At 44.3% G+C, this 26,990-nt stretch overlaps 2 protein-coding genes across 2 annotated transcripts; one reads left to right on the forward strand and one right to left on the reverse strand.

Moving 5' to 3' along the window:
- Positions 1 to 250: 250 nt before the first annotated feature.
- Positions 251 to 11,657, reverse strand: STYXL2 (serine/threonine/tyrosine interacting like 2). The gene is made up of 6 exons (XM_010302316.2): positions 11,499 to 11,657; positions 10,613 to 10,745; positions 8,109 to 8,203; positions 7,237 to 7,468; positions 6,280 to 6,497; positions 251 to 4,091 (listed from the first exon to the last, which is right to left on the reverse strand). The coding sequence occupies exons 2-6, from the start codon at positions 10,723 to 10,725 to the stop codon at positions 1,252 to 1,254; spliced, it is 3,498 nt and encodes a 1,165-aa protein (XP_010300618.2). The 5' UTR covers positions 10,726 to 10,745; positions 11,499 to 11,657; the 3' UTR covers positions 251 to 1,251.
- A 3,795-nt stretch (positions 11,658 to 15,452) lies between these two features.
- Positions 15,453 to 26,990, forward strand: GPA33 (glycoprotein A33). Its single transcript, XM_075759173.1, has 7 exons — positions 15,453 to 15,951; positions 21,132 to 21,301; positions 22,258 to 22,468; positions 23,016 to 23,174; positions 25,438 to 25,551; positions 26,078 to 26,201; positions 26,849 to 26,990. Exons 1-7 carry the CDS (start codon positions 15,453 to 15,455, stop codon positions 26,928 to 26,930), a joined length of 1,359 nt encoding a protein of 452 aa, XP_075615288.1. The 3' UTR covers positions 26,931 to 26,990.

Genomic DNA, 26,990 nt, shown 5'->3' on the forward strand with positions numbered 1-26,990 from the left:
AGCGTCATACAAGTTACACAAGTGATGCTGTGGCAGGCCTGGCAGGTCGTGTCACACAAGCTCATGAGGCTCCGCAGGGCATGGAAAGACCCAAGGCCTTAACTTGGTGTACTCAGTTAACATGGAACTGTACTCTGAAAAGTGGGCTCTCTAGCTCATGATACAAACAACATGTTAACTGTAACATGTCAACTAAACCTACCATCTCCTAAAAACGAGCTTCCAAGAACCACATTCAACAGACATACAATTTGTGCCTCATACTGACACTTTAGTTATACATCATTTTATTATGAGGTCAGTTTGTGTATCACTCTCTTCTTTTAAGGTAATTATGTTGAAAATTAATACATGACAATCTGACTATAGACATAAAAGCACAGACTTAGCTGAGCTGCATACATAAACCAAAGCCAGTACTTTAGAAACCCAGCCTAACCTAACACTAATCCTGACTCTAACTCCATCTCTTTAACTACATCAGAACATCATTTTTAGATGGCTGTTAATATTACTTTTTGCATTTTTCCTTTGTTGACCCAAAGTTATTAGCAGGAACCAACCATACTGGAGCAGAGATGACTCCATCTAATAGAAAACACTGGTACCACAGGAATACATTCATTACTGCATTGAACTTCGAAAAAGAAGGAGGCGTCTCCTTTTTTCTATTATTTCACTTTGCTTCTGCTATGTGGTTAAGTAAAACAGTACAGGTATTCCCCTGAACTGTCTTATTTCTGTAGACATTCATAAGACTGGTGCAGAAAATGGAGCCTACCTGGTAATATCCTCTCAGTGGTGTAAAGTAAAACTGATTAAGAGAGGGACATTCTTCAAGTTCCTAGAAAAGGCTATTGGCTTCTTCCATTTATGATCAAAAAGATCCTAGAAAAAGTATGATGTCCAGTCTTTAACGAGACTAGGAAATTGAAATAACCAAAATGGGATGTGATTGGTCTTTTGAATTGAAGTGCCGCCATTACTTGCTTTTGCTGCTGAAACGTCGTCTGGCTCCTAATGGCTTCTAACATTGTGTTCCTACCTACATTGATCATTTAATACTAGCATCTTCTTTCTGACAAACCACAAACACTTCCAAAACTTGACCTCTTCCCTTTATCGCTTTTGATTAAGAAGAGAACTATCTGCAGGAAATGCCCTACAAACCACAAAGGATTATCAGAAATATAATGATGAGTGATTCAGGGACTCTGTGGCTCTGCTTGTGTTCCTGTAATCTGATTTTGGTCACTCTTCCCTTCGTCGCCGGAGCTTTGCTGTCGTTTCTTCTAGTCGGCTTCTCCAAGCAGCAATAATGGCATCATCATCCATCTCTTCTTCCTCTTCTTTACGCATGCTTCGCCTGTACTGAGAGAACTGTCTAGATGCAAATCTTTCTTCACTTTGTTCCACTTTTGCCTCCTTCTTCCCATCCTCTTCAGACTTTGAAAAGCTCTGGGTAAACTTTCTCTTAGCTCCAAATTCTGACGTGTCTGACCTAGCCTCCTCTTCACACGCCTCCACATGATGAGATCTAACTCGACTCTGTGTAGATGGTTCAGGGGATTCAGAGTCAAAGGATGGTTCAGGTGTTTGGCTGAAAACGTGCAGCTCTGGGCTCTTTTCTCTGGTACTTGTTGTCTCACTGACCCTTGACCTTGTGAACTTATACATCTTTTTGTCCTCTTTTGCAGAAGCAGAGGAAAACCTTGACATGGTTCTCAGTGAATCTCCTTTTGACTCGTAGGAAGAACAGCTGTCTAGCTCTTCTCTTTGGGATCTGGAGAATCTGTAACTGGATGTTTCAGAATCCATTTCTCTAACTTTGGATGATCTGCTATATTTCTCTCTAGCCTTCTCACTTTGATTATAATATGACGGTGGTTCTCTTTCTGCTTTCAGGCCACTGAGCCACTTGGTAATATCACTCTCTGTCTCTGACTTTGGTGTACCTGTGTTTGCAGGTTGACTGGACAGATCAAAGACTCTATCAGTTCTGTCAAGATCTGCTTGCAAGGAGCGCCTGTGGCTGTTTGTTGTACTCTCTCGGTCATCTTCTATTTCATTTTCCTCTCCTTTGGTCATCTTTTTTTTAAATAAAGTGCTGCGTTTATTGTCTCTTATCACTTTTTCAATTTGATAATCTGACATTTTCTCTCTCATTTCCATTTGCATCTCCTTCTCCTTCCTCCTGAGTTTCTTTAGGTCAACATCATCAGCAAAGAGGCTGTACAGTGGCTTGCTTGTCTGTGTTGTCTTCATGTTTGAACTAGTTCCTTCCGTCCTTGTGCTCACTGAGGTATTGCAGGACAGGACAGACTGAGACTCAGCCCTATGCATGTCTTGCTGGCGAAGCTGAGAGATACCAAGAGATGAGCCACTCTGAGCACTGAGAAGAGAAACCTTATCATCATCTACTCGCCTGCCAAGGTCTCCTGACATTATGCTGGAGGCCACTGCAGATGATGGACGGGACAGCATCATGATCTCATTTTGCTTTTGAGCAATGGTTTCACTGACCACGTTAGCGATCCAGTTCTGAATGCTTGCCATGGATATTGTGTCACCTGGGCCAACCGGGAGATTGGGAAGGGGTATACTTGGCATCTGAGGCTGCACTGCCCCTGTGCTGCTCCTGGTCTGTGATACAGATGAATGATTTGTCTGCATGCTCAGTGCAGAAGCTGCATCCTCAGCACCGCTTGCAGAAGGTGCTGAAGACCAGAAAGCTGACAATGGGATACTCCCACTCATTGTACTGTCTGTCTCCCAGCTGCACATGGACTGGCTTTCTTCTAAAATTTTCTTTGAACGCTCAAGGAGCTCTACGCGCCTCTGCTTCTTTTTAGCTGAAGCAGAATCCTCACTTTTGGCAAACTCCACAAATTCCTCCTTGCTTTCACTGCCCACCTTCTTCTGCCGCTTCATTTTCCAAGCCTGGTAAGCAGTCAAGTTAATGTCTGACAAACTCTTCCCTTCTGTCCCCTCCCCACCTGCCTGGCTGCCATCTGCTGGAGATGGTACCGAAGATGATGATGGTTCTAAATCCTTCTTGTGAAAGCCAAACTGGATCCTCTTGACCTTCCACCTTTCTAGAGGAGTCAACTTGTCTTTGTTCTTTTGGCAGAAATTGTAAAAGGAGCTACTGTCTGAAAACACGCTTTCCTCATCCACATCCCTCTCCTTTCCTTCTGTTTCTGGGGATTGTCCCTCCCCACAATTTTTATTCTTAGAACGATACCTCTGAGCAGTTTCCTTCTCGATCTCCAGAAGCCTCTGGTTCCACATGTCCCAAGTGCTCTCTGAAGACACAGAGCCTGTGCGGCTCCTTCTCATCCTGCTAAAGCTACTGACTTCCAGCTGTTCTTTTAGGGTTTGGATCTCAAAACTGCTCACGCTCTCAGCATCACTGAATTCACCTGATGGGTAAGGTCTTCCTCCCATGCTGGAATCTCCATCCTCTTCCCTGGGTGGACCCTCCATTTGGTATTTCTCATTTCTGCACTGCCAGTCATGGATCCTCTGTTCCACATCCTCCTCATATTGTTCCCCTTCCTCATCCAGAAGCTTTGGAGATGTCCTTCTTCCATGGTTAACTCCTGGTTGTTTTGCAGGCAGACCTTGTTTCTTCCTCCATTCTTCATACAACTGTTCCTCTTCCTCCTCACTGATAAGGGTGGAGTGTTTGGAAACCCGGCCAGTTTTTTGCACTGATGAAGAGCTCCTATGACTACTCAAGAGGCTGCTGGTGTCCTCTTCTTCTACTGTGATGGAGTGGGCTTTGGCTCCCATGATGCTTTCTGAGTCCCCAACTCCAGACATCTGGGAGGAAGTCCCTGCATGGGCAACAGGACTTTGTCTAGGAGTGACTTCTTCATCTCCAGTATGCTCCAACTCTCGTTCCTCCAACAATTGCTCATTGAGCTCCCTGAGCTGTTTCAGAAAGCCATCATTGGGGTAAATGGCACGCTTCTTTCTCAGAGTCATCAGAGCCTCCAGAATGGTCATGTGGTGGTAGATCATCAGGTAAGCAGACACCAGCACAGCTGAGCGACTGATTCCCATTTCACTGCTGACAAGGATTTTGCCTACAGATATCAAATATAAAAGTAATTAGCTATTTCCAGTAACACAGAGAGGTTGCTCTGATATGTAGCACAAAAGAATTCTCTGAATAGTGTTAAAAAATTAGACAGCTTATATGTTTCAGTGACTGAAATCAATACTAAATATTTGTTAGCTTTATCTTAATAAAAACTTAGATACATATGAATAAAAACCACATTTGTTTCAAAAGCTGTGGGCAGGCACATTTCAAAACAGTCTAAATAATACTTGTATTTTCACCTATACACTTCACTTCCCCAAATAGTCAAAAAGCTTATCATAGGTATTAGAAAGACAAGTGATACAGTATTCTTGACTTGCTGGCTGACTTAGGGTAAGACATTTAAGCCTTCCATGCTTCAGCTTCCCTATATGTAAAAAAGGGAGATATTAGCATTAGCCTCCAGGAAGGTATTGGGAGGATAAGAAAATAATCTAATTTTTTTATAGGGCACATTATAGGACTGAAATAAAATTTTCTATTAATTAAATTATATTTTTGCAACAATCCAGATCTGCTGTTTTGCAAGGTACGCTCAAACAGCTACATGTAGACTGGCTAGAGGCCAGAGTCATAGTATTATATGTCAGAACAGGAGAACCAAGCAACTAGCAGAAAAGAGCTGATTTTGACTCTGACAAACTGATACAGCTGCTTCAAACTACTGGGACCCACTGTTCTGTAAACAGCGACTGCAAGAGCCACAATCAAAGCTGAGGATCTGCTTTATTTCATGGTATTTACACAGAAACCACCTCTTGCAGAAAACTAAGCTGTGGCACAGAAGAATTGTTTTTTAAAGTTACTTTTATAGCAAATTACAGTTAAAGAAACGCTTGTAAATATGAAGAGTGTAAATGAGGCTTTGCTAGCTTGCAAATAACTTAAATGACTGTTTCTAAATGTGTGATAAACTCCAGTTTAATCACACTGTTTGCACTGAAACTTAACGAAGCCAGTTTAACCACCACCTTTCTGACTGCTGATACGTTACTGCGACTATTTACCTAATGTACCTATTCCTACAATCCCGAAATGTCTTTTAGACCTTTCTTAGTATCAAAAGTTTCAGTTGCCTGCCGAGCCAGTAAAGCCTATCTATCTAACCTCTCACCAAAAGGGGGAGATCTCATTCCTCTGCTTTCTTTCAAGGCTCCTCTGTCTCCGTGCATCCTTTCCTGTGTCGGCTCTGGTGCTCTCCGGGCCCTTCATTAAGCCAGTTCAGCTCACTAGCCCCATGGAAAACCATCTCTTCCCTGTTGGGCTGTCCTTTTTTCCTGGGTCAGTGAGTTGAAGGGTCGATGAATGCCACCAGCAGTAAGCACCTGTACTATGCCAAGGGTAGCAGCGGGAGTTATGAGGAAGAACATAGATGAGGAGTGGTCCTCCTTGTGTTGTTGGTGAGCTATTAAAATTGGCTCAGTTTTTCTTGTGTACTAACAAAACTTCTCACGTTTCTTACTGTCACTTCTACGAGGAGGTAACCTGTTGTGTCTCTACAAAAATTTAATGCATTGAATACATATATGAAGAATATCAGTGATATCACTGATTATGGTGTTCATTTTCATACTGAATTCCAGAAAGATATTTCTAACTGTCCACTGAAGCTGCAACAAAATAACCAGTATGCACTGGAGGTCCACAGAATAACAGTTGCCATGGAACTGGCGTCCAGCGAATTATACAGTAGCCTGGGTGTAGACATCCAGGGGTTCAAATCAGCTGTTTGGATTGTTCTAGTAAATCAGCCTGTTCTTTTGTAGTTAAGCATCCTGGCAAAACTGAAACTCGCAGTATACAGAAATATATCTATATATACAGTATTCTATAATATCAATATAAAACAATATATTTTTTGGAGCAGGGCTTCGTCTCTTTGTAATAGTAGGGTACTTTCAAAGCAGCTGAGGGAGGTGGCTCGCTGCCAGTTTGAGTCTGTAGACATGGGGCTTGCAGCAGGGGCTGCTGGGCTGCCTCCTCTCACTGGTTTTACCCCCTCCTGTTTTGAATGAGGCAGAGCAGAAATGGGCAAGGACTGTTGACTGTAACTGGATGCAGAGAATAAAGTATCTGCCTTACAAATGTGGCATTAGCTGTTTATCAGAGTAATGCTTCACCCATTCATTCCCAAGAATTCTGAAACCACAGTAATCTTTTCCTCTTACCCCTGTAAGTCAGCAGTGCTTCATCAAGGAACTCTGCAGCTGGGCGGAAGTATTTGGAGATATCCATATCTGGAAAATCATCCACTTCAATGCCCAGGTATTGGATATTCAGACCGTTGTAGAAACCTGGTCCTGTGTATACACCTGTACCATGAGCTGCATTCAAGACATGCGTGATCCCCAGTCTCTTCAAACGGCTTTTGTTCACTGCAACACTTCTTCGGGAAAGAAAAAAAGATGTTAGATATCAGTGCTCCTTTTTTGGGTAGGAAAGAAACCATCTGCTACAAGGTCTACAGAGCTCCCAGTCTGTGTTACTCATCCAACACGTGACTCCGCTCAGACCTTAATGTCCTTTGAGAGGCATTTCTACAGGAATTTCTTTCTAATACTCACTGGGAAAACAAGAAACCTGCACTCACCAGTAGAGCTGCATGCTTGATTTCCACTACAGCTTGATTTTAAACTCATCCTGCCATCCTAGGTTCAGGCTACTTACTTATGTCTCAATTTTTATCTCTATAATTTACACTATAACCCCTTCCAATTCTGTCCTGGTCACTTGCACAGGTGTCTCAGACAGCTGAGCCGTGGTACAGAAGACCTAACCATTTCCGCTCGATATTTGCTACAGCATTTCTTTTTAAACTCTCTTTTACATAACAAAGACTTCAGTCCTAATTTCACAGCCAAATTCCAATCAGAACAGTGTAATTTGCCTTTTGGTCTCCTAAATTGTTGAAGCATCAAAATAGCATAGGAAAGCTGCTGATTCTATTCCAGAAGTATTTACTTTTCAGTGCACAGAGATCTTTGTGAGCATATTCTCAGAAACACTTCGGGACTCTCTAGGGATGAAAGGCATTAGGTGCATGTAATACATGTTATGCCTTCAATGGTTCCATCTGACCCTTCACTGCACCCTCATGCAACTTGATGACAAAAGCTGACACTTACTTTTCTGCTATGAAGACATTAGGCCAGACTTCATCCACAGCATCCCTGGGGGTCTCCAGCCTGTCCTTCACAAGTGCCCTCTGCAAGTCCATCACACACGGCGTGTTAAACAAGCTGGTGTCATCAATCTTTTCCTTAACTCGGTTGTACAGGTCTTCCACCATCAGCTGCTGCGCGGACTCTAACATCCTGGGACACACTGAATCTACCTTGGCATCCTTTGTCTTCAGTTCTGGAATAAACTGACATTGTAACTAAAGCATGTAAAAACAATGCAATATATGACCTGTCATTCTTTATTCCTGGGACAAGCCTTGTGGCTTGCTTTTTTCCCAGTAACATCACACTGTCCTGTCTGCAACATGTGCATGCGCATGTACATGCTTATCTAGTAGCCTCAAGGCAGTTAGTAATGGGAAGAGCATATTCCACTGTCCTCTCAGTCCAGAGATGCACACTGGCCAAAAGCCTGGGAATTTTCCCTTCCCTTCCTCTTTTTCTTTCCCTTTTTCCTTTCCCCTTTTCCTTTCCCCTTCCCTCTTTTCCTTTTCCTTTCCTATTTCCTTCCCCCTTCCCTTTCCTTTTTTTCTCTTCTCTTTTCTCTCCTCTCCCCTTCCCTTCCCTTCTCACTTCTCACTTCCCACTTCTCTTCTAGCGAGCAACCAGTAATCAAACTGTGTTCACCATTGTGGTACACTATTCTGCCACAGATTCAGTGCACAACTTCAAAGGCAGTCACCAAACCTTTCTGTAAATTGTTATTTCTTTGTGGTTCTCACCTCTACCTCAGGTGGGGTTTTCCCATAAACGCAAAACAAGTGCAACTCAAGTCTCTGTTACTTACGTAGTTCTTTTACCCTTCCTCCTCTTACCTTCATTGATTATTTGTTTGGCAGCCACAGTAGATGACAGATGGATTGGCTCCATGAAGATGCTCTCTGTATCAGTGTCCGATATCACTGAATACCTGCCAACCAACCAACCACACTGCCTATTAGGCAATTGCCCTCCATGGGGATCCCATCTCCAGGACTTCAGCCCTTTTCACCCATTCCAGAAGAGAACAGCAGGGAGCTGGAGCAGTGAGGATCCTTTGATGGTAGAAGGGAAGCCCCAGCTCTTCTCCCACCCCTCACCCCCACCCTGCTCTCCAGAGTGGCACTACAGGCTTCAACCATGCCTTGGTATCCAGTGTTTGCAGGACATAGACAGGTCCCATGTGGCGAAGCAGCAGTGGGCTGGAAGTGCAAGAGAATGGACTGGTGGAGGAGTTTTTGGGTAAAGAAGATCGGTGTCTGGTTTGAGACTGGGAGGGGAATGGATCACAAGGAATAGTCTCACAAGTAGCTCTCCCTTAGACAGACAGACATAAACATTGTCCTAACTAGAATTTCAGACTGTGCTAGAAAACTTGTGGGGTTTTTCTGTTAGCTAATTGCCTACAAGCATCCTTTGAGTTATCACAAGCTGCAATGCAAGCATTAAGATTGAAGCCTGTGAATCTCTCCCTCAGTACTCAGTGCATTGGTCACCTCATAGCATAAATCTGTGGTCAGTCCCTCCACTCACATAGTGTTGTCTAACTGCAGGTCAGAAACAACTACAAAACCCACACATACCTTTGAAGGGAGTTCTTTGACCAACAGTGTGTTTTACCTAAGTTTTTGTTAAACTAAAAAGGGCTACAATCTTGAAAAGGAATATATTTCCATCAGGGTCCACCTGTAGAGTTCAAGCAAATCTTCTCTTCTTATTTAGACCATCTTAACAAAATATTTTACAGAGCTTTTTCCCTGATGCACACCCTCTACATTTCCTTCCAAACAGATGGTACAGATCATTAGGACAAGTTTGCTGTGATCACAGAAGCTATCTGCCAATGCAGGCTTGCAGTACCTGCAACACACTGGTTTTGTTTAATTAAAGCAGGAGAGGGAGTGTGATTAATTTGCAGTCAAGGTGCAGCAAAGTTTCTGGAGAACTAAACTGCTTTCATTCTCCAGAATCAAAATGGAGGCCACAGCCATCAGAAACCACTTAATGGGCTCATCTAGGTCATTTAGTTGGGTTCCAGCACTTGTCAACTGTGACTGAAAGTAATCCTTTTCTAGCTCTTCAAAGGAGTTCATGAGATGAGCAAGGGGAGCCTCAGTCTCATTTATAGGAGCTGACACAAATTTGTGGCTATGCTCTGCCTTCAGTTCCTTTTGCTGTAAAGGTTGCCTCCAAGCTCCATAAAAAGATAACAGTTGGTAATAATCTGCCACCACAGTCTCAACACATTTTACCTGTAGCTGCCCCAAACATCCGTGAAACACACAGGTGCAGAACTGCCCAAGCCTGGATGCTTCTAGGGCCTCATTCTGGTTGGAAAGGACCTTGCCATCATCATCATTTTGGCATTGACAGCAAGAAAAAAAGGAGAAGGGAAAAAAAAAAAAAAGGAAGGGAAGAAACTGGAGAGGTGCTTCTGTTCATTTTGAGTGATTGATGAGCAGTAGGAGAGTGATTTACCAAATTCAATACATAATTTTACTTTATGTGAGCTCAGTGAACTTCCTAAACAATTTTTAAATGCATGTAGTTAAATGAAATAAGCACTCTGTCCTCATTTTTCTGCAGTGCCCCACAGTTAATGGGAACATTTCATAACCTCTTACTTGTTGAGGGTCACTGGGGCAGGTTCTTTTCAAACTCAATCCCTACTCCCTGCCTTCAGCTAAAGCATCTCAAAGTGTACAGAAAGCCCTGCAGAGCATTTTGCTTTAGGAAAAGAGTACAAAGGCATGTGGTTTTCCTTCTATTAGGAGAAAACACATCTAATCATGCTTGTTTTGCTTGAGGTAACTCAATTTTTGTTGCACTGTGACAGCCTCCTGTTCAGTGCCTGAATCCTGTAGCTAAAGATGGCTATGAACCAAGCCCAAATCTGAAGACTCTCAGTTTTTCTGGGGCTGGGAAAGGCTAATATAAACATTAAAAACTCCACAGGTTCTTATAATGGACAGAAAGATGGGGCTGAATTTGGGAAGAGTTGAAATCTGGATCAGAAGTTTCAGCATGGGGTGCACATGAGAGCATGAGACGGGGAAGAGCAACAATACCACCCCATAGCAATGCTTTCTGCAATTTATGCCCCCTCGTGTGCGCATACACTCTCAGTGGGATGGATTAATTAGTGTAGGAGGCCTGTCTCTGCAGTCTCTCTCCCTGCTGACATGCTGACCCCCGCCTCTGGGAGGGGAGGGAAGCCCTGGGCTCCATGCTTGATCTAAAGGCCTGTGGAAAGAGCAAGCGGTGGAAGAGGAAGGCAGGCAAGCTGATCTACCACGTGCTACAGGGAGGCCATGGCAGTGCCTGTGGCAAGCATACTCACCGGCTGGGTGAGGGGCTGCGGAGATAGTGGGCCTGCACGGCTTTCACGTCCGGTCCCTCATCCTCTTCATCGGGCACCACCTGCTCACTGTCTGAATCTCTGCCACTGGCCATGGCAGCTGCGAGAGGATCCACTACAAGGGGAGCACGGCAGGAGAGAGTGCCATTACAGAGGTCCGCGCGGGAAGACATCCCCCGGCTGTGGGGTGGCGGTGGCAGTGGGGTACGGCAGAAGGGGCTCCCACATCTTGCTCCCACAACCCCATGAGCAGCCCTTGCCGCAAGCCAGCCACATTGGCTCCTCTGCCAGGGTGCCTGCCATTCCTGAGGCCTTGTGCGGCTCCCTGGCTGCTGCCCAGTGAGCGCCGATGCCCTTCTTGCCTGTGAGTAAGTGTGCAGGAAGGCCAGGAAGGAAGGGGTGGCGGGGCAGAAACTCTATCCACCCCCTGGCCAGCTCAGCCTGTGCATGGTGGCTGGAAAGAGCTGTACACAGCCAGAGCTGGACTGGAAGGGGTGTCGGGGGCAAGAAACATGAGACCTTGCCTCCTCAAAATGAAACACTTCTAAAGCTCAAGGCTGAAGGCACTTTAAGCCTCAGGACTTTGTCCTTGTAATCCTTTGTGGGGAGTCCGCCATGCTGGCCCTGGGTGTGAGAGTGAGGGGGCCATAGCTCGGTTGGGAGCATGAAAACACAGCAGCTGATGCTTCCCCAGGCCCAGCCAGAGCGACTCCTGCCTCATCATGCCATGACAGCTGGCGGCAGTCCGGAGGGCCCCGGCAGCCGGCCTCAGGCGGGAGGACCGCAGTCGTGTGGCACCAATGGGGCTGAGGAGCGGCTGCCGCTCACGGGACAGCAAGCGGCAGGGCAGAAAGAAAAGGGTACTTACCCCCTGTGCCTGGACAACTCTGCCGAGGGTCCCTGCCAGAGGCACGGCAAAGGAGTCAAGTGAAGAGTGCAGGAAACCTGGCAGGAACGGTACTAGGGGGAGAGAAATCAGCTGCCCCCTCTTGCTCCCTCTGCGGCTTCTTCATCAAGGGGCAGGACAACTGTTGGCACTAAACCTTTATCAGCTTTCTAAATATAGTGTTGTCCTGACGCTGGCTCCTAGATTGCACGGGAAAGAATTCAGTGCCTCATAGACAGCAGCTGGTCAAGCACTTAACTCCTTCCCTGCTGTGGGCTGGATTCTCCGACATTTCCTAGTTGCAGGAGGAGCCCAGAGAAGAGCCCAGAGACAGTGAGGCTGGACCTCAGCCTGCAGGGAGCCTCCAGGCAAGTGGGATCCCAGCAGGCTCAACCTGAAAGGCTGGTACGACCTCTGATGTCCTTGGGAAACAGGATGAGCCACTCCAAGCTTACTAGAAGCAGGCTACATGTCAAGTACCTGGACTTCCGTAAGGTCTTTGATACCATCCCCCACAACATTCTTACCTCTAAATTGGAGAGAGATGGATTTGATCGATGGACTATTTGATGGATAAGGAATTGGCTGGATGGCTGCATCCAGTTACAGTGAATTGCTCAATATCCAAATGGAGATCAGCAACAAGTGGGGTCCCTCAGGGTTCCGTACTGGGACCAGTACTGTTCAATGTCTTCGTTAATGACATAGACAGTGGGACCGAGTGCACCCTCAGCAAGTTTGTGGATGACACTAAGCTGAGTGGTGCAGTTGATTTGCTAGAGGGACAGGATGCCATCCAGAAAAACACTGACAGGCTTGAGGAGTGGGCCCATGTGAACCTCATCAAGTTCAACAAGGCCAAGTGCAAGGTCCTGTACGTGGGTCAGGGCAATCCCCAATATCAGTACAGGCTGGGGGATGAATGGATTGAGACCAGTCCTGAGGAGAAGGACTTGGGGGTACTGGTGGATGAAAAATTTGATGGGAGCCACGCATGTGTGCTTGCAGTCCAGAAAGCCAACTGTATCCTGGTCTGCATCAGAAGCAGCATGACGAGCAGGTCGAGGGAGGTGATTCTGCCCCTCTACTCTGCTCTCGTGAGACCCCACCTGGAGTACTGCATCCAGCTCTGGGGGCCTCAGTACAAGACATGGACCTGTTAGACTGGGTCCAGAGGAGGGCCGTGAAGATGATCAGATGGCTGGAGCATTTCTCCTATGAAGACAGGCTGCAAGAGTTGGGGCTGTTCATCCTGGAGAAAAGAAGGTTCTAGGGAGACCTTATTGCGACCTTTCAGTACTTAAAAGGGATCTTATAAGACAGACAGAGACTGTTTACCTGTAGTTACAGGACCGGGGGCAATGATTTTAAACTAAAAGGGCAGAATTCTTTACAATGAGAGTGGTGAGACACTGGAACAGGTTGTCCAGAGAAATTGTGAATGCCCCATCAGGTTGGATGGGGTTTTGAGCAACCTGATTTAGTGAAAAATGTCCCTGCTCATGGCAGGGAGGTTGGAACTAGATGATCTTCAAAGGTCCCTTCTGACCCAAACAATTCTGTGGTACTATGATTGTACGATTAGTCAATTTTTGTTCTTGGAAGAGCTAGGACTGATGTACGCTGTGTCTTCTCTCAATGCCTTTTCAAAGAGGAAACCTTCAGTTCTCATCTCTTGACTTCCCAGCAAAGCTCATGGTCCAGGCTGGTCCAGGACAGAACCAGATGAAAGCCTAAGTGCTATTTACCTGTAGTGGGGGCTCCAGTTCTGAGTGCAAGGACTTTTGCTTTTAAGTCACTGAGCTGTTTCTGAAAATTCTTTTCGTGAATCTTTAGGATACAACTGCATCAGGGGATGATGGCTAGATCTGAAAGCCCTGCCATGTCCACTGCAACCATTCACAGGTACACATGCAGATAGGATCACTTATGTTGCAGACTGTGGAGAATGCGCAGAGCCTGGCAGGTCTTCCTCACCGCTTGTTACAAGTTGTAGCTTTATGGGATCAAGGTGACCATGCAGAACAGAGGCAAGGATGCTACAAATCTTTGCTAATGAATGTATGCACATGCAAACATAGCAAAAAGTAACAAGCTGTAAGTGGCTGGGCATCTGCCCAACCAGCTCACACTAGACAGGGAAAGAAAATCAACCCAGAAACAAAATGAAAATCTCTTAAAATTGCCAGCTGTCCCAGTCTTTCTGTTTGGGCAGCTCTATTGTCTTCTCATAGGTAAATTGTACATTTGCCTCCTGTGTTTATCAACAGCTCCTCAGGCCCCCAACGAGAACTGTCAGGGAAAAGTGACAGGATATAAGTGCCTAAATACCTTTTCCAATCTAGGCATAAATAACTAACAAAAGCAATAAATAAAGTGCATCTAAACAAGCCCCTTAATATCAGATTTATGTAAGTATCAGGTGTTGAAGCATATGCTCTCTATGATACCTAGAAAATCAGGCTTATTTAGCTGTCTCTGTCATGGTTTAGCCCCAGGTGGCAGCTAAGCACCATGCAGCCATCGCTCACTCCCTGCCCCCAGTGGGATGGGGAGGAGAATCAAAAGAAAAAGGTAAAACTTGTGGGTTGGGATAAGGACAGTTTACTGGGACAGCAAAGGAAGCAGAAAATAACAACAACGATACTTAGACTATACAAAGCAGGTGATACACAATGCAAATTGCTCACCGCATATTGGTGGATGTCCAGCCCATCCCAAGTAGCAACCTCTCCTCCCTGGCCAGCTCCCCCCTTATATATGGAGTCTGACATCATGGTATCAATTATCCCTTTGGCTAGTTTGGGTCAGCTATCCTGGCTGTGTCCCCTCCCAGCTTCTTGTGAAAATTACCTCTATCCCAGCTGAAAACCAGGACAGTCTCCAAAACAACAGAACATTATCGATCTCAGCACCAAGTTATTTACTTGTAATGCATCTGAGTGGCTGACAGAGGCAGGGTAAAACTGTTCCCACAGTGAATTATTTCCACACCGGTATTTCTGCATGGACACCAGATAAGGCAGCCTGTCCAAGTTATGGACCATGAGGTGAGATCCAGTGCCTGTCCCTCCTCCCCAGTGCAGTCGAACTAGACACATGCCAATATGCCTGGAGAGGATGCACCTTGTTACTTCTACAGTTATGTGACAAATTTATGTGAAAATAGTGCATTTGTTTCAGGTTAACATGCAGTGCTTCATCTACATACCATCTTTTAGACAGTGAGGTTACTAAGCTTGGATTTGCTTTAGTTATTTGAGGAACTGTTCTTATAGGCACTGTTTTCAGCTTAACTCTGCAACTTTTCCCTATTGTGGGTTTTTTACTAGCCAGTTGCTGAAGTTAAGAAAACAGACTAAACTCCATGTATTTCTACAAGCACTAGCATCAACAAGCCTGGTTTCCAATGGATGTGTGTCCTGCAGTCCAGGCACCCCAGCACGATAAACATCCCTCATGGAGCCATCAGCTCTTGTCCGCCGTGACTACTCAATACACCGTATTTCCCTATCTGCCTGGCTGCACAAGAGATGAGACAGACCATGGTTAGGTGCATTGGTTGAGCAACCACACATTCCTGGAACGGAAGACAATGATTAATGCCTAAGAGGTACCATTAATTTAGATTTCTCTCTTATCTCAACTGATTGGGAATGCTGATTTTTATGAGATTGAAAGGAACGTCCCATTTTTAAGATTACTATCTGTCAAATTTAGTTGAAATCAGTCAAGTGGGTTTTCAAATTACTGGGGAGAAGAGAGGTTGTATAAATGATAGCGAAAGCCTTATTTCTGTGAAGAGGATAATGGCAAGCTTACCAAGTTGCTACAGTGTCTTTCAGGGACTGTAACCAAGTTCTTTTACTGAATACTCAAAGCTGTTATGTAGAGAACTGAGAATTAAGAGGAAGTATGGGCAGATGGTGTACAGTGATGGCATTTCTGTCACTACCTCTGTTCATCAATGTGAGAAACCGGACTGAAAGAACTTTTGTCTCAAAGATCGCTTTGCTCAAGCGGGAAACCCCTTCAACTACTGAGTGTGATAAGGGCAATTGCCGGGTCGTAAGGACGATTGCCGGGTCATGGAGACTTTCAGTCTTCGAAAAACACCTTGCAGGATCACGCGCCACGGCGTCAGACAACAGTCGTGTGAAGAATGGGGCTGGAACTGTGTGTACGCATGTGCAGGAATGTGGAAGCCGTGTCGTACGTGCCATCGTGAAGACCACCACGAGTATAAAAGGGGACCGCCAAGATGAGGATGGCGCACCTTCGCCCACCGCCACAGAGCAAGGGATTTGGACTCTCCTGAGACGGACCTCCGAGACGCTGTGGACCCGCCTCTTTGTCCGCCGTCGCAGAACGAGAGATTTGGACCCCTTCCCCCCACCCCCCCACCCCCCCCCCGAGACACTGTGGACTCATGGCGGTGACTATTCTTGCGATTCTATCCCGAGTCTTGCTTGGTTTTCTGCCTTTCTTTTCTGCCCTGTCCTATCGCTCTTATCGGTTACCATTACCTTTTCTTTTTTTTTACTCTTTTCATAATAAAACTGTTTCTGGTGTACGGCATTTGAGCTCGTTTGTGTCTTAATCTCGCTCTTGGGATCGTATTGAAACCTCCCCAATATTGGATCGGGACAATCAAATTCAGTTAAAATATTAAATAGGAGCAAAATCAAAAGTGTGGAAGCTAGAGTAAAGATCCTACATGACTCTCCCTGGCGGCTGTGGGACAAAGTCACAAAGATCTTAAAGTCTTTAGAGGAGGTAAAAATTTAAGAAACTCATCCTTGTAAGCTCAGAAGAAGAGAAAGGAGAAAACGGCCTTTGGTACCTACGGCTGTACCAAAACAGCCTTTTTTGGCAGAAAGGTAGAAAGTATCTTTGGTACCTACGGCTGTTGTGCAAGCTACACACTTGGGACAGTTGAATGGCAGGCATAAGAGCAGAAGAACCTGGCTGAGATGGATCTCACTTATATTGAGATAACCCATTAGTCATCAAATTCTCATAAATTAGATATTCTTACAGGTATTTAAGTGGAGTTAGGCACCTCAGTTCCTTAAAGCTTGGATGTGGGCAGCTGCCTGCATTGTGAAACACTTCAATACCTTTTTAACTCTGGCCCTAGGGTCCCTTAATAAATATTTAAGATGAATGAGGCTTATCCTCCCCTAGTTACATGTAATTACATGCATGACTTCATTTGTTGTATTGTACACTCCCAGTCACCGCACCCTTTGGTTTGCCTTTTCTCTTGCTTTATGTACCTGCATGCTAGGAGAAACTGGGAAAGGCAGTTTAATTGGCGAAGCAAGTTCACAGCTGGAGGTCAAAAGTCTCTCTGCCCCTAGGCAGAGAGCAGCAAGCGATGTGAAAGCCTACTGGTGAGGTGCCTTGTCATTCTACGTGGGAGGGGAGTAGCAGACCAGAGAAGCACTTTGAAAGAGCCTGAGGAAGTGAACCTGTGATGCCACTGTGAAGCAGCCCTTCAGCTAAAGCCAATTACTTATCCAGCCACCTAGAGATTACAAGGAAGAGCACCTTCAGGTGAAACAAAGGAGAGATGAGGAAGATGGCAATGAAGAGACTTTGGCTGCTCATTTTCAGTGCAAGTGAGTACTAATTTGGTTATATCCTCAAGGACTGGGTGGAAGAAAACAGAACTACAAGTCTGAGTATTCCAATGGACTTTTGTCCTGGTTCTGGCAAGGATAGAGTTAATTTCACAAGGAGCCAGGACAGGTGAGCCAAGCTGGCCGGGGGCTATTCCATACCATGTGATCATGCTCACCATAAAAGGGGGCTAGTCGGGGAGGGGAGGCGGTGGTGCAGTTTTGGCGTGGTTCTGGGATGGGCTGAGTGTCTGGTCGGTCGGTAGTTCGTTCGTTGGTTCGGTAAATTGTTCTCTATCACCCATTGTTAATATCTGTTATCGGCACTGTTGTTGATTGTTTTTCCCTCTCCCTTGCTGTCCCAGTAAACTGCCCTTATCCCAATCCTCTTTGCCGTTGGTTTTTTCCTGTTATCCTTCCCGTCCCGCTGGGGAAGGAGTGAGTGAGCGGCGCGTGGTGCTCAGCTGCTGGCTGGGCCTAAATCATGTCAACTTTGTGTGTTTCTTTTTTGTTTAGTCAATGTTCCTTCATGTTTATGATCAGGGAGGTATGTTTACAATCTCTGTGCTGAATGTCCAGACTCGCAGGCATCTCCTAAAACTGCACGACAGTGCTAGGAACAGGAAAAGAATGCTATTCTTCATGAGACTGGAAAATATTTTTTAAAAACAGTTTTAATGGCTTCCGTTGAAGACAATGTTTTTCTCTGAAGGAACTTCCTCAGCTGGAAGTGGAAAAGTCCTTGGGTTTTATTCTTTTATATCTCAATGTGCATGTACTATACATCTCTGTAAGTCTAAATCCTACTGTTTATATGTATTCTGATACAATTTGTGATCTCTATATATTATTCACATCAAGGGGATGCACAACGATCCCTACTAACGCATACAAATCAGCCAGCTCGCTCTTGGCCTTCGCAGACTTGCCCTTTCTCATCCTGTCTTGCAGAGCCCGCAGTCTCAGTTCCACTGCGTTTTGACCTATCTGGTCTTCCCATACCAATGCTCCTACGCTTTCTTCCAGGCTTCAGACAAAGCTATGCACATGGAAATTGCTTGAGTTTCTAGTAAAAAATCCTGAAAACCTCACTTCAACAATAAGATGTATAAGAAGGAAATTCACAAAGTTTAACATAATTAGAAAAAGTGGGTGTGCTCTATTTACAATTGTGACTTGGGTCATGATTTGATGATCATTATGTAAATTGTGTAACACCATTGGTATTCATTCTCCTTTTTCATTATTCTCATCATTCATGCTATCCAAATTATAGATGGGAAACCTTTCAGAGCAGAGATATGTATATGTCAGGTGAAGCTCTTCTTGCCTGTTTGGGCAGGACTCAAATGGTAATAACTCAGTGTTAAAATACTGAAAAATTTTTGGAGAAGGTATAGTAGATTCCTGCACTGCACCGGAGTGGAGAAACTGCACAGGACATGGCGGTGCAGTGTTGGGATGCCAGAGCTGCCCTGAATGAGCTGCATCAGGATCTTGGCACAGGCTGACTTCTCCAGCTGTCAGCTTTTCACTGCAGTTCTGTGAATAACTGGTACTGTGAACTTCTTGCTGAAGGAAAAGCCCCAAACAGTACTTCTGAATCAAAGTATTTCTAGCAGTCTCTGCCTTGGGGCTGAGTTAATGACCTGTCAGTGAACACTGGCCTGTTGGAACCAGTTTCTGAGTGACAAAAGGAAATGGGTTTTGCTCCATCTCCTAGTAAAGATCATGGTGCTTTTCACCTAAATGCAGGAAAGTGTCTCTATCCAGTCACAACAGGCAATGAGAAAGCTTTCATAGGTGTCTCTCATATAGAGGGCATGATATAAAACGCAGTCAGGAAGAGCCCTGATGCTACGCAAACATGGCCCTTGCACTGGGTGCTCCAGAGCCAGGAAAGACTTGGGAGTGGCTGCAATAAAAGAGTGGTAGAAATACTTTGCCCTGCTGGTTTCCTTCTCGTAGTTTTCAACAGCTGTAAATGAATTAATCCCTGAGAGAACAGAAACCACTACCACCATGTCACAAAGAGACTAAAATGCACCCTTAACTAATTAACTGTGCAAGGCCACAGAACAACTCAGTTATGGGATGGAATGCAGAAAGATTGGAACTTCAGCTAGAAGCCTCCTGCTCTGGTCACTCGGCCACCTTATCTTACCAGGATGCTAACAAGCACAGAAGGCAGTCCTTGTGCTCCTACTGAAAATGTCTGAAGCTGCTTCTGTAGACAGCTGTGGAAGGGAGGGCATCCCTTCCCAGCAGCAAGGAAGGAGAGGTGCAGGGGAGGGAGTTTTGGCTGCTGTGAAAATTCCCATTAAACTCCTCTCAGAAGAGGGAAGATGCAGCAGTTCTGGAAGTATAGGCCATTTCTAAGAAGGAACTGGAAGGACTATTTGCTATGGAGAACAGAGTAGAACCAGGAAGCTGTTACAGAGACTTTTGCCTCTTGCAAGGGGAAGCAAATCCCTGTGCCAACTGTCCCATGTTACCCTGTGCTAGTACCTGAATTGCTACCAGCAGGTTCCTAGCGCAGTGCAACAAAACATTTTAGGCCCCTACACTGCTATTTTCTAAGGGACACTATCCTTCACTGCTGCTATAGTCAAGGATCTGACAGTGCTCAACTTGGCAATGGCTTACTCTTATTGACCTAATGCATGTGTCTGTGTTTCTTCCTGTCTAAAAAAGCATGTATTCACAATCAGTTTGCAACTCAGGGTGCAATCTAGACGCCCTTTGCTCTCTCCCTTACGTATTACACTTCCTTATGGATCTAATCTGGACACAGATATGGCAGAATGAGGACCCAAAGCTTGCTAGACAGCAACTTTGTAGTCAAATCTTCTCCAGGGAACACTCACTCAGCCTGGTTCTTCCGGAAGCAAACCTTCAACACCACACACAGCGTGCCCCTCTCAGGGCAGCATACATCTCAGCCCTCCTCCACTTTCTTCCTTACTAGACCATGTTCCTCTTTGCCAAGGGAGTGCCTCTGAGCAGCACTCCCTTTCCTGCCTCCCTGCACTCTCTCTAACCGATTTCAGACTTAGATTTTTTTCAAATTGTTCAGTTTGTTGCCATAAAAAACCCCACCAAAACCCTTAAAAACTGTAAGGAGAAAGCAGGTGTTTTTAAACACATGTTCCCACAGGCGTGAAGGTCAAATATGGCAGGGCAGAGGTAAACCTCCAGCCTAATTCTGAGAATAACTAAGACCTGTCACTAGCTAATGCTTGGGTATGATGAATTAAGCACCAAGTCAAATGGAACACAATGTACAAGAAACACCTACCCTGTACTCTGCATGCTTCACCAGGGCACAGAGGAATTTCTGTTTTATTCAATTCTCAACTACTCCTGTGCTCCACAGGCAGGAGCTACAGTTCTTGGAGAAAGGTGACTACTACCCTACTCAATTTTAAAAATGAATAGCTATTCTTCTCTTCTTTCTTTCAAGCTCTCTTTGCTTTTCTAGGTTTTTTCTTCTTTTCAGGGCATTACATGAACAGGTTTTGATTCCCTAGTACAAAATGTCACCTCTGTATGGACTTGGATTGAGGCAAGTTATTTGATAGTTTTCCTGATCCCTGAAATTTGACAATATCAATTTGTTAGTTTAGCCTGAATCCTTAAGACTGCTGATGCTCTTGTATTATCTGTTTATCGGTCTCCCTCTGTACATTTAGAACTGTCAAAGGATGTCAGTCACACTGAAAGAGGGCTCAGAAAAAAAATACATCTTTATAAACTCCAGGGCAATGTATGTCTGGGTAAGGAAGAGGGAAGCGAGGCAAGGAAAGCAGAGTTTAGCTCTTAGCTATTCTGTGCAGCACCTTCCTGTAGTCAATCAGCCCCAGCATACGTCACCTCTTGCACAGCAGGGCGTGTCATGGATGACAGAGGGTATGTGGGGTTGTTGTGGCATGTAAGAAAGCCAAAGAGACAAAACATGGAATCCAGATGTCATTAATTTTACTGACTGCAGAATTTATTCTTTCCCTAGTTCTAGTGAGTGCTCATGCCCTCACTGTGGAAGCACCTGCCAAGGAAATAAAAGTGGCACGAGGGAACAACATTACTCTCCGCTGTAATTTTAAAACAGATGCTTCTATTGACTCAGGAGATGTCGTTGTCTGGAGGAAAATCAATAGGCAGGTAAATCAAGTTGCATAAAGAAACACATGACAGGGCATCCAAGAGTGGGGTGGGAGGAGAGATGGAAGCAGGACTGCGGGTGGGAATGTGTGTTGAAAGAAAAAGATTCCTTCAAGACTTTGTTTAATCTCAGAACTATGCAGACATAAACTCTGATTGTAGAGGCAGTTTATCCCAAATCTATTGCATGATACTAGGCAAGCCCCCACCCTTCTCTTTCCTCTCTCTTGGTCTTGCAACTGGGTATTGAGGATACATCACTGTATGTACTGTGGGTTTACATCTATTAAAAGATGTGAAATACTTAGATACTTTACAAAAAGATAAGTATATTTGTAAGTGTATGTATTATACATACTTTGATACTATACAAGAAGTTTTAAGTTGATGACTAGAGTACATGGAGAGATTCTCGAGGTCTCCTACATTCATATGAAGTACCTGAAGGTAAAGAGACCTCTAAAGTTCTCCTTGACTTCTTGGGAATTAGTGAGAGGGGAAGCAGCCTTTGGAGATCACCTTGCAGTAATTGCCAAGGGTTTCTTCTCTGAAGATCCTTGCTGGAAGAAAGCAAGGGAGTTTGTGTTATCATAGGGGAATTTGATTGACATATGGACCTCAGTCAAGTCTGATAGTGTCCTGTCATGGAAAGGAAAGGTGAATTAGCCCCAGCAAAAGAAATCAGTTGTCTCTGACTTCAGATAACGTGGGAGAAGGGAATTCCAGACAGAAACCCAGACCCTTTTGAATTTCTATGTTTTTCTTGACTTTTTGGCAAACTGGGGTAGTTTAAGGCCCTCTTTTCCAAGCTCTTCTTTTAAGAGTGGGCTAATCCATCAAGTTAGGTTGTAGACTCACACAGAAGAAATTAAGATTGATCCTAGATGATCTTTAAGGTCCCTTCCAACACATACCATTCTATGATTCTATGATCATTTTTCCTCCCTCTCTATCAGGATGATGCTGTCACTAGGTATTTTGATGGACTTGTACAGTATGGCAAGGGCTATGAAAACCGTATACAGTTTAATGGTGATGTAAACAAAGGGGACATCAGTATCACCATCAATGCAGTGACCATGGAAGACAACGGGACATACGCATGCAACGTTCGTCTAAGGAATGACCCCCCCAGGCAGACCGCAATCTTGTCTCTTTTTGTCCTTGGTAAGCATGATGGAGGCAACAGCAGATCCATTAAACACTGTCCTTCCTCTAGTATCCACATTATTTTAGACAACAGATTTTCTAAGAGAAAAAAACTTTCCCAGAAAGTCATCAACTGCAATTCCATCTTTGGTCTTTCCTAGTACTATGGAAGAAGGTTGGAAGGCTTAGAGCACCCAACTCCCTTAGATACTTGACTGTAGAAAATAGTCTTTAGAGTTGTATAGTTCATTTCCTAATGACCCTTGCCTCATTACAGAGCATTCTTCATGCCCCCTGTGGCTTGTCATACTCCAGTTATCAAAGGATGAGTTACCCAATACTGTTAGGCATATCCCAAAAAGCATCTTACAATTCCTGCTTGGCTGACCAGTGCCATGAAAGGAGAAACAAATTAGAGAGAAGTTCACTCCAGTTCCTCTGAGAAGGTGGTGGTAGGTGCAAGACCTGCCTCTGTTTAGCAAGAATAAAAACCACAGGTGCAGGAGATGGCTTGAAACAAAAAAACTACTTCTGATTAATAAAATTCCTTCTTTCTTTTCTTCAGTTGCACCATCCAAGCCAGAATGCAAGATTTTGGGGACAGCAGAATATGGACAGACAATCAATCTGACCTGCGTTTCTCATGAGGGCTCCCCAAAGCCCAAATATACCTGGGAAAGCTTCAATGTACAAAATGAGCCCCGTGTACTACAAACAACAGAAGGTATGGGAAATTCAAAGACGTCAAGTCTTTGAGCTCTCTGTAGATCAGGGTTGGAAAGATTTTGAAATGCAAATACAAAACCACACTTAATGCTTTTTCTAGGAAGTTCTCTGACCAGGATTTTGAAAAGTTGTCCTTTGGATACAAAACACACTCATGAGTAACTTAGCAGAGGGAAAAAGGACTGTTACCTGAACTAACAATGGTCAGTAAGATTTTCACTTCAGCTCTCACCTGGAGAGAAAGCTGGCTCACTCTGGAAGCAGTCAGAAAAAAATTACTTCTCAAATGCTGGGCAATGTAACATGAAGAATAACATCGAGTTTTCTAACTGGTGCGTCTTTATACCCTAGCTTGCTCGACAATGACCGGGTCACTTTCTGGGGTGAAGGTAAACAAAAGTTGTCTCTGGAAGCTACCCTCCTTCCAGAGATGTCTCCTCACCTAGAGAAAGGTGGTATGAGAACAGTTGCACCATTTGTGCTTTGAGCATAAAAGAGGCTTCTGGTTCTTTAGGACTGTCACACAGGCCCCAATATTTTATTTGCTTTTGTTTTAAGTCAGAATCTGGGGAAAAAAAAAAGAATTGAATTTCCATAACAGGACCTTCAGTACAACTATTCACACAGAAATGAGGGTTTAATACTCTTTGAAGTGTAGTAGTGACAGAGGACTCAGATTTATTCCTTTAAACGACTTTGTTTCTTCCTGGTATGTTCAACTCCAGAAAGACCAAGTATTAGAATCTACCCTTCCTGGTTTAACTTATTGTAACATTGCTATAGAGGTAAACTAAATATGATCAGACTCAGCAGGATATTCAACACTCACTAGCCAATTCTTGCATGAATTATGCAAAAGACGAGACACGACCAGGGACACAAACCTTATTCATTTGACTGGCCACTAAGTGGTGCAATCGCATCACACACAGCCCTGAACATATCAGGATTCGTCATCTCATAGCAGCATCTGCCTGCCTGCTTCTGCTGTCATCCTGTTCTGCCCTGGGAGAGGAGTCTCTTCTCATCCATTTCCACCTCATTTCTGTTTTCATCAGAGTGCCAATGTCCAAGTAGTGTGCCGACTGTCCCCTTATGCCCCAAGTTGGCTGGATGCCCTAGTCTCGCTATAAGCCATCCTTCTGTGCTAAGCAAGTCCCAGTGCTGCAGAGCGTGCAGAATCCCCTTAGGAGCCACTCCAAAATTGATAGTATCTGCGCCGCATTTTTCCCCCATTTGACTTACCAGTCAATTACTTTTGATTTAGTATAGGAGGATTTACAGTCTGGTTATAAACTGCAACTCTGAGAGCTATAAACATCAGACTGCAAAAAAGTAAGCACGGACAGTATGTAGGCACTAAAAAAAACCCCAAAACAAATCAAGCATGCAGTACGTTATTTCTTGGTTTGCATGTTCTTTTACTATCTGGCGCTAGGCGCCAGCAGAGACTAAACAGAATCCCTGTCCTATGAGTGGGCTGGAAAGAAGTGAGATCACAGAGAAAATAACACAGGAAAGTCACTGGAAAGTATTCAGAGCATTTTGCGTTTAGAGCAGGAATCTGGACCTTTATCAGTAGATCGAAAGCAAAAAGCATGGACTACACATACAAATATCAGCTGGAGATGTAACAAAAACAAACTGCTTGAGCAGACAGTGCTAAGCTTTAGCATATGGTTCTGAGCTCTGTTAGGTTGGACAGAAAACATCAGTATCACAGCAATCTCATGTCACTGTGTTTCTTTGCCTTTATTTATTTTCACAGCCTGCATGGCCTCTCCCAGACTAGAAAACTATTTCCCCACACTGCTAAATAATTCAGATCTGAAATCCTAAGAGCGGAAGGATTGAAAGGCTTTTTGTTGGTTTACATATTAATTCATCAGATGGCCAGTTCTCAAAGTCAGATGCCGGTTTGTGCCCTCTAGTATTTCTCAGCAAAATCCAATGCAAAAAAGCTTTCACTAAGCACACATACTTCTTTACCCTCCACCTACAATTTTCTTTCTAAAAGGAATGTTCAAACACCACACGTTCCCTGTAATCAAAACAGCACACTTCCGTTTGTCCTCCCACAAATCACACTAAAACCTCAGGACTAACATGGCAGCTCCTGAGCCAGACAGAGCAATCCATCAGCTTTAATAACCTCTCATCACTCCCACTACCCTGGGCTAGAATTGGAGGGCTGCTATCCTCACTTCCTTCCCTGCTTTAATTCTTTTCTTTTTTGGACTGGATTTGTTTTTTTGCAACAGGGGAACAAATAACTCTGAAGAACATCTCAGCAGACACTTCTGGCTTTTACATCTGCACTTCAACAAATATTGTGGGAAAGGAATTTTGCAACATGACAGTCAGCGTCATGCCACGTAAGAGATCGGGTTGCTTACTGGAAGAGTAGTACTAGAGAAAGTATCCTAGCTAAGTGTCGAATGATTAATGGAGGCAATGCAGATAGATAGAAATATAAAATTCCACTTTCTCTCAAAAAAAAGTAGCACACTTTTTTCACCTTTAAGACAGAGTCTCTGCATTGGTTTATGTACTAATAGAGCACTAACTAACTCATATGGTTAGTTCACAGATGACAAAAAAAATGTGCAGAGTGAAATAGGCCTGAGCCTCCAAAGTCTGAAACTGAACTGTATCCACAAAGCACAGCAGTTGTTCAGATCCAAGGGCTCCTCCCTATCACTAACTAATTGCTCCTGCAGACTTATCGGCTACCCAGTACAGAACTAATTCCAGTTGCTGTAGTCAAATGTGGCTTCCACTCAGTCTGGATCTGGTAGTGAGATCTGACATCTGGTGGTGGGATTTGAAGTCCAGTGAACGTGCTGATTGCACGTGATATCATTCTCACTGCAAAGGGTTAATTCTTTTCTTCCTGTATAGCATCCATGAACATAGCTCTTTATGCTGGCATCATTGGTGGAGCTGTTGCTGCAATTATAGTTATCAGTATTTTAGCCTATTGCTGCTGCTGTCGGGCAGACAAGACCAATGACTACGAGATGACGTAAGTACCTTACTCTAGAAGAGTGAATGGAACATAGGAAGGGTTCATGTTCTCCCTCCAGCATCAACATACAGAGTAGAAAGCATGGGAGAAAAAAAGAAATCAAGGAAAGCGTGCACTGCTTTCTCCTTTTGGTTTCTACCCTAGCAGCTCCCGTGTCTTCTCACAGAATATGCCTGGTATTACCAGACACCTTTGTGGTCTCTGGGGTAGAACACAAACACTCAAATCTTGGAACTGAATTAGCAAGTCCAAGTCAGTCAAGCATGCACAGCTATTTGATAAGCAAAGCCCAGACTGCTGCTCATTTTTCCAAGTCCCTATAGCTGTTTCTGTCCATGCTAGCCTAAATCACCATGAGGCTCTGTATTCAGAATTATCACTCCAAGATAGAAACCTTTTGTTTATTCTCATGACAAAAACAGACCATTGGAAGAAAAGATACATCAGTCACCCTTTCTCTGCATACATGCTATGGAGAAAAAAAAAAATTATCATCTCATGCACTTCTTCCATCACCAGCAAGACAATTTATTGAGTTATTGAGTTCAGCTTAGAGCAGTCTAAAACCATTCTAACAGAAAATTGTTTCAGTAGAATTTCTAGTTGGTTTTAATTAACATCTCTACTCCTGAACAATGTTTTAGGGAGCAAGAAAATAGAAATGAACCCTCCCAGGAGATGCCTACAAGGACTCAGTCAGCAGAGGATGATGCTGAATACGAATGAAAAAAGAAGCAGGAGGCCAATGACATCTTCAGGATTTACTGAGGCACAGACACCACTGTA

The sequence above is a fragment of the Balearica regulorum genome, chromosome 1, assembly GCF_011004875.1.
Source record: "Balearica regulorum gibbericeps isolate bBalReg1 chromosome 1, bBalReg1.pri, whole genome shotgun sequence".
NCBI lineage: Eukaryota > Metazoa > Chordata > Aves > Gruiformes > Gruidae > Balearica > Balearica regulorum.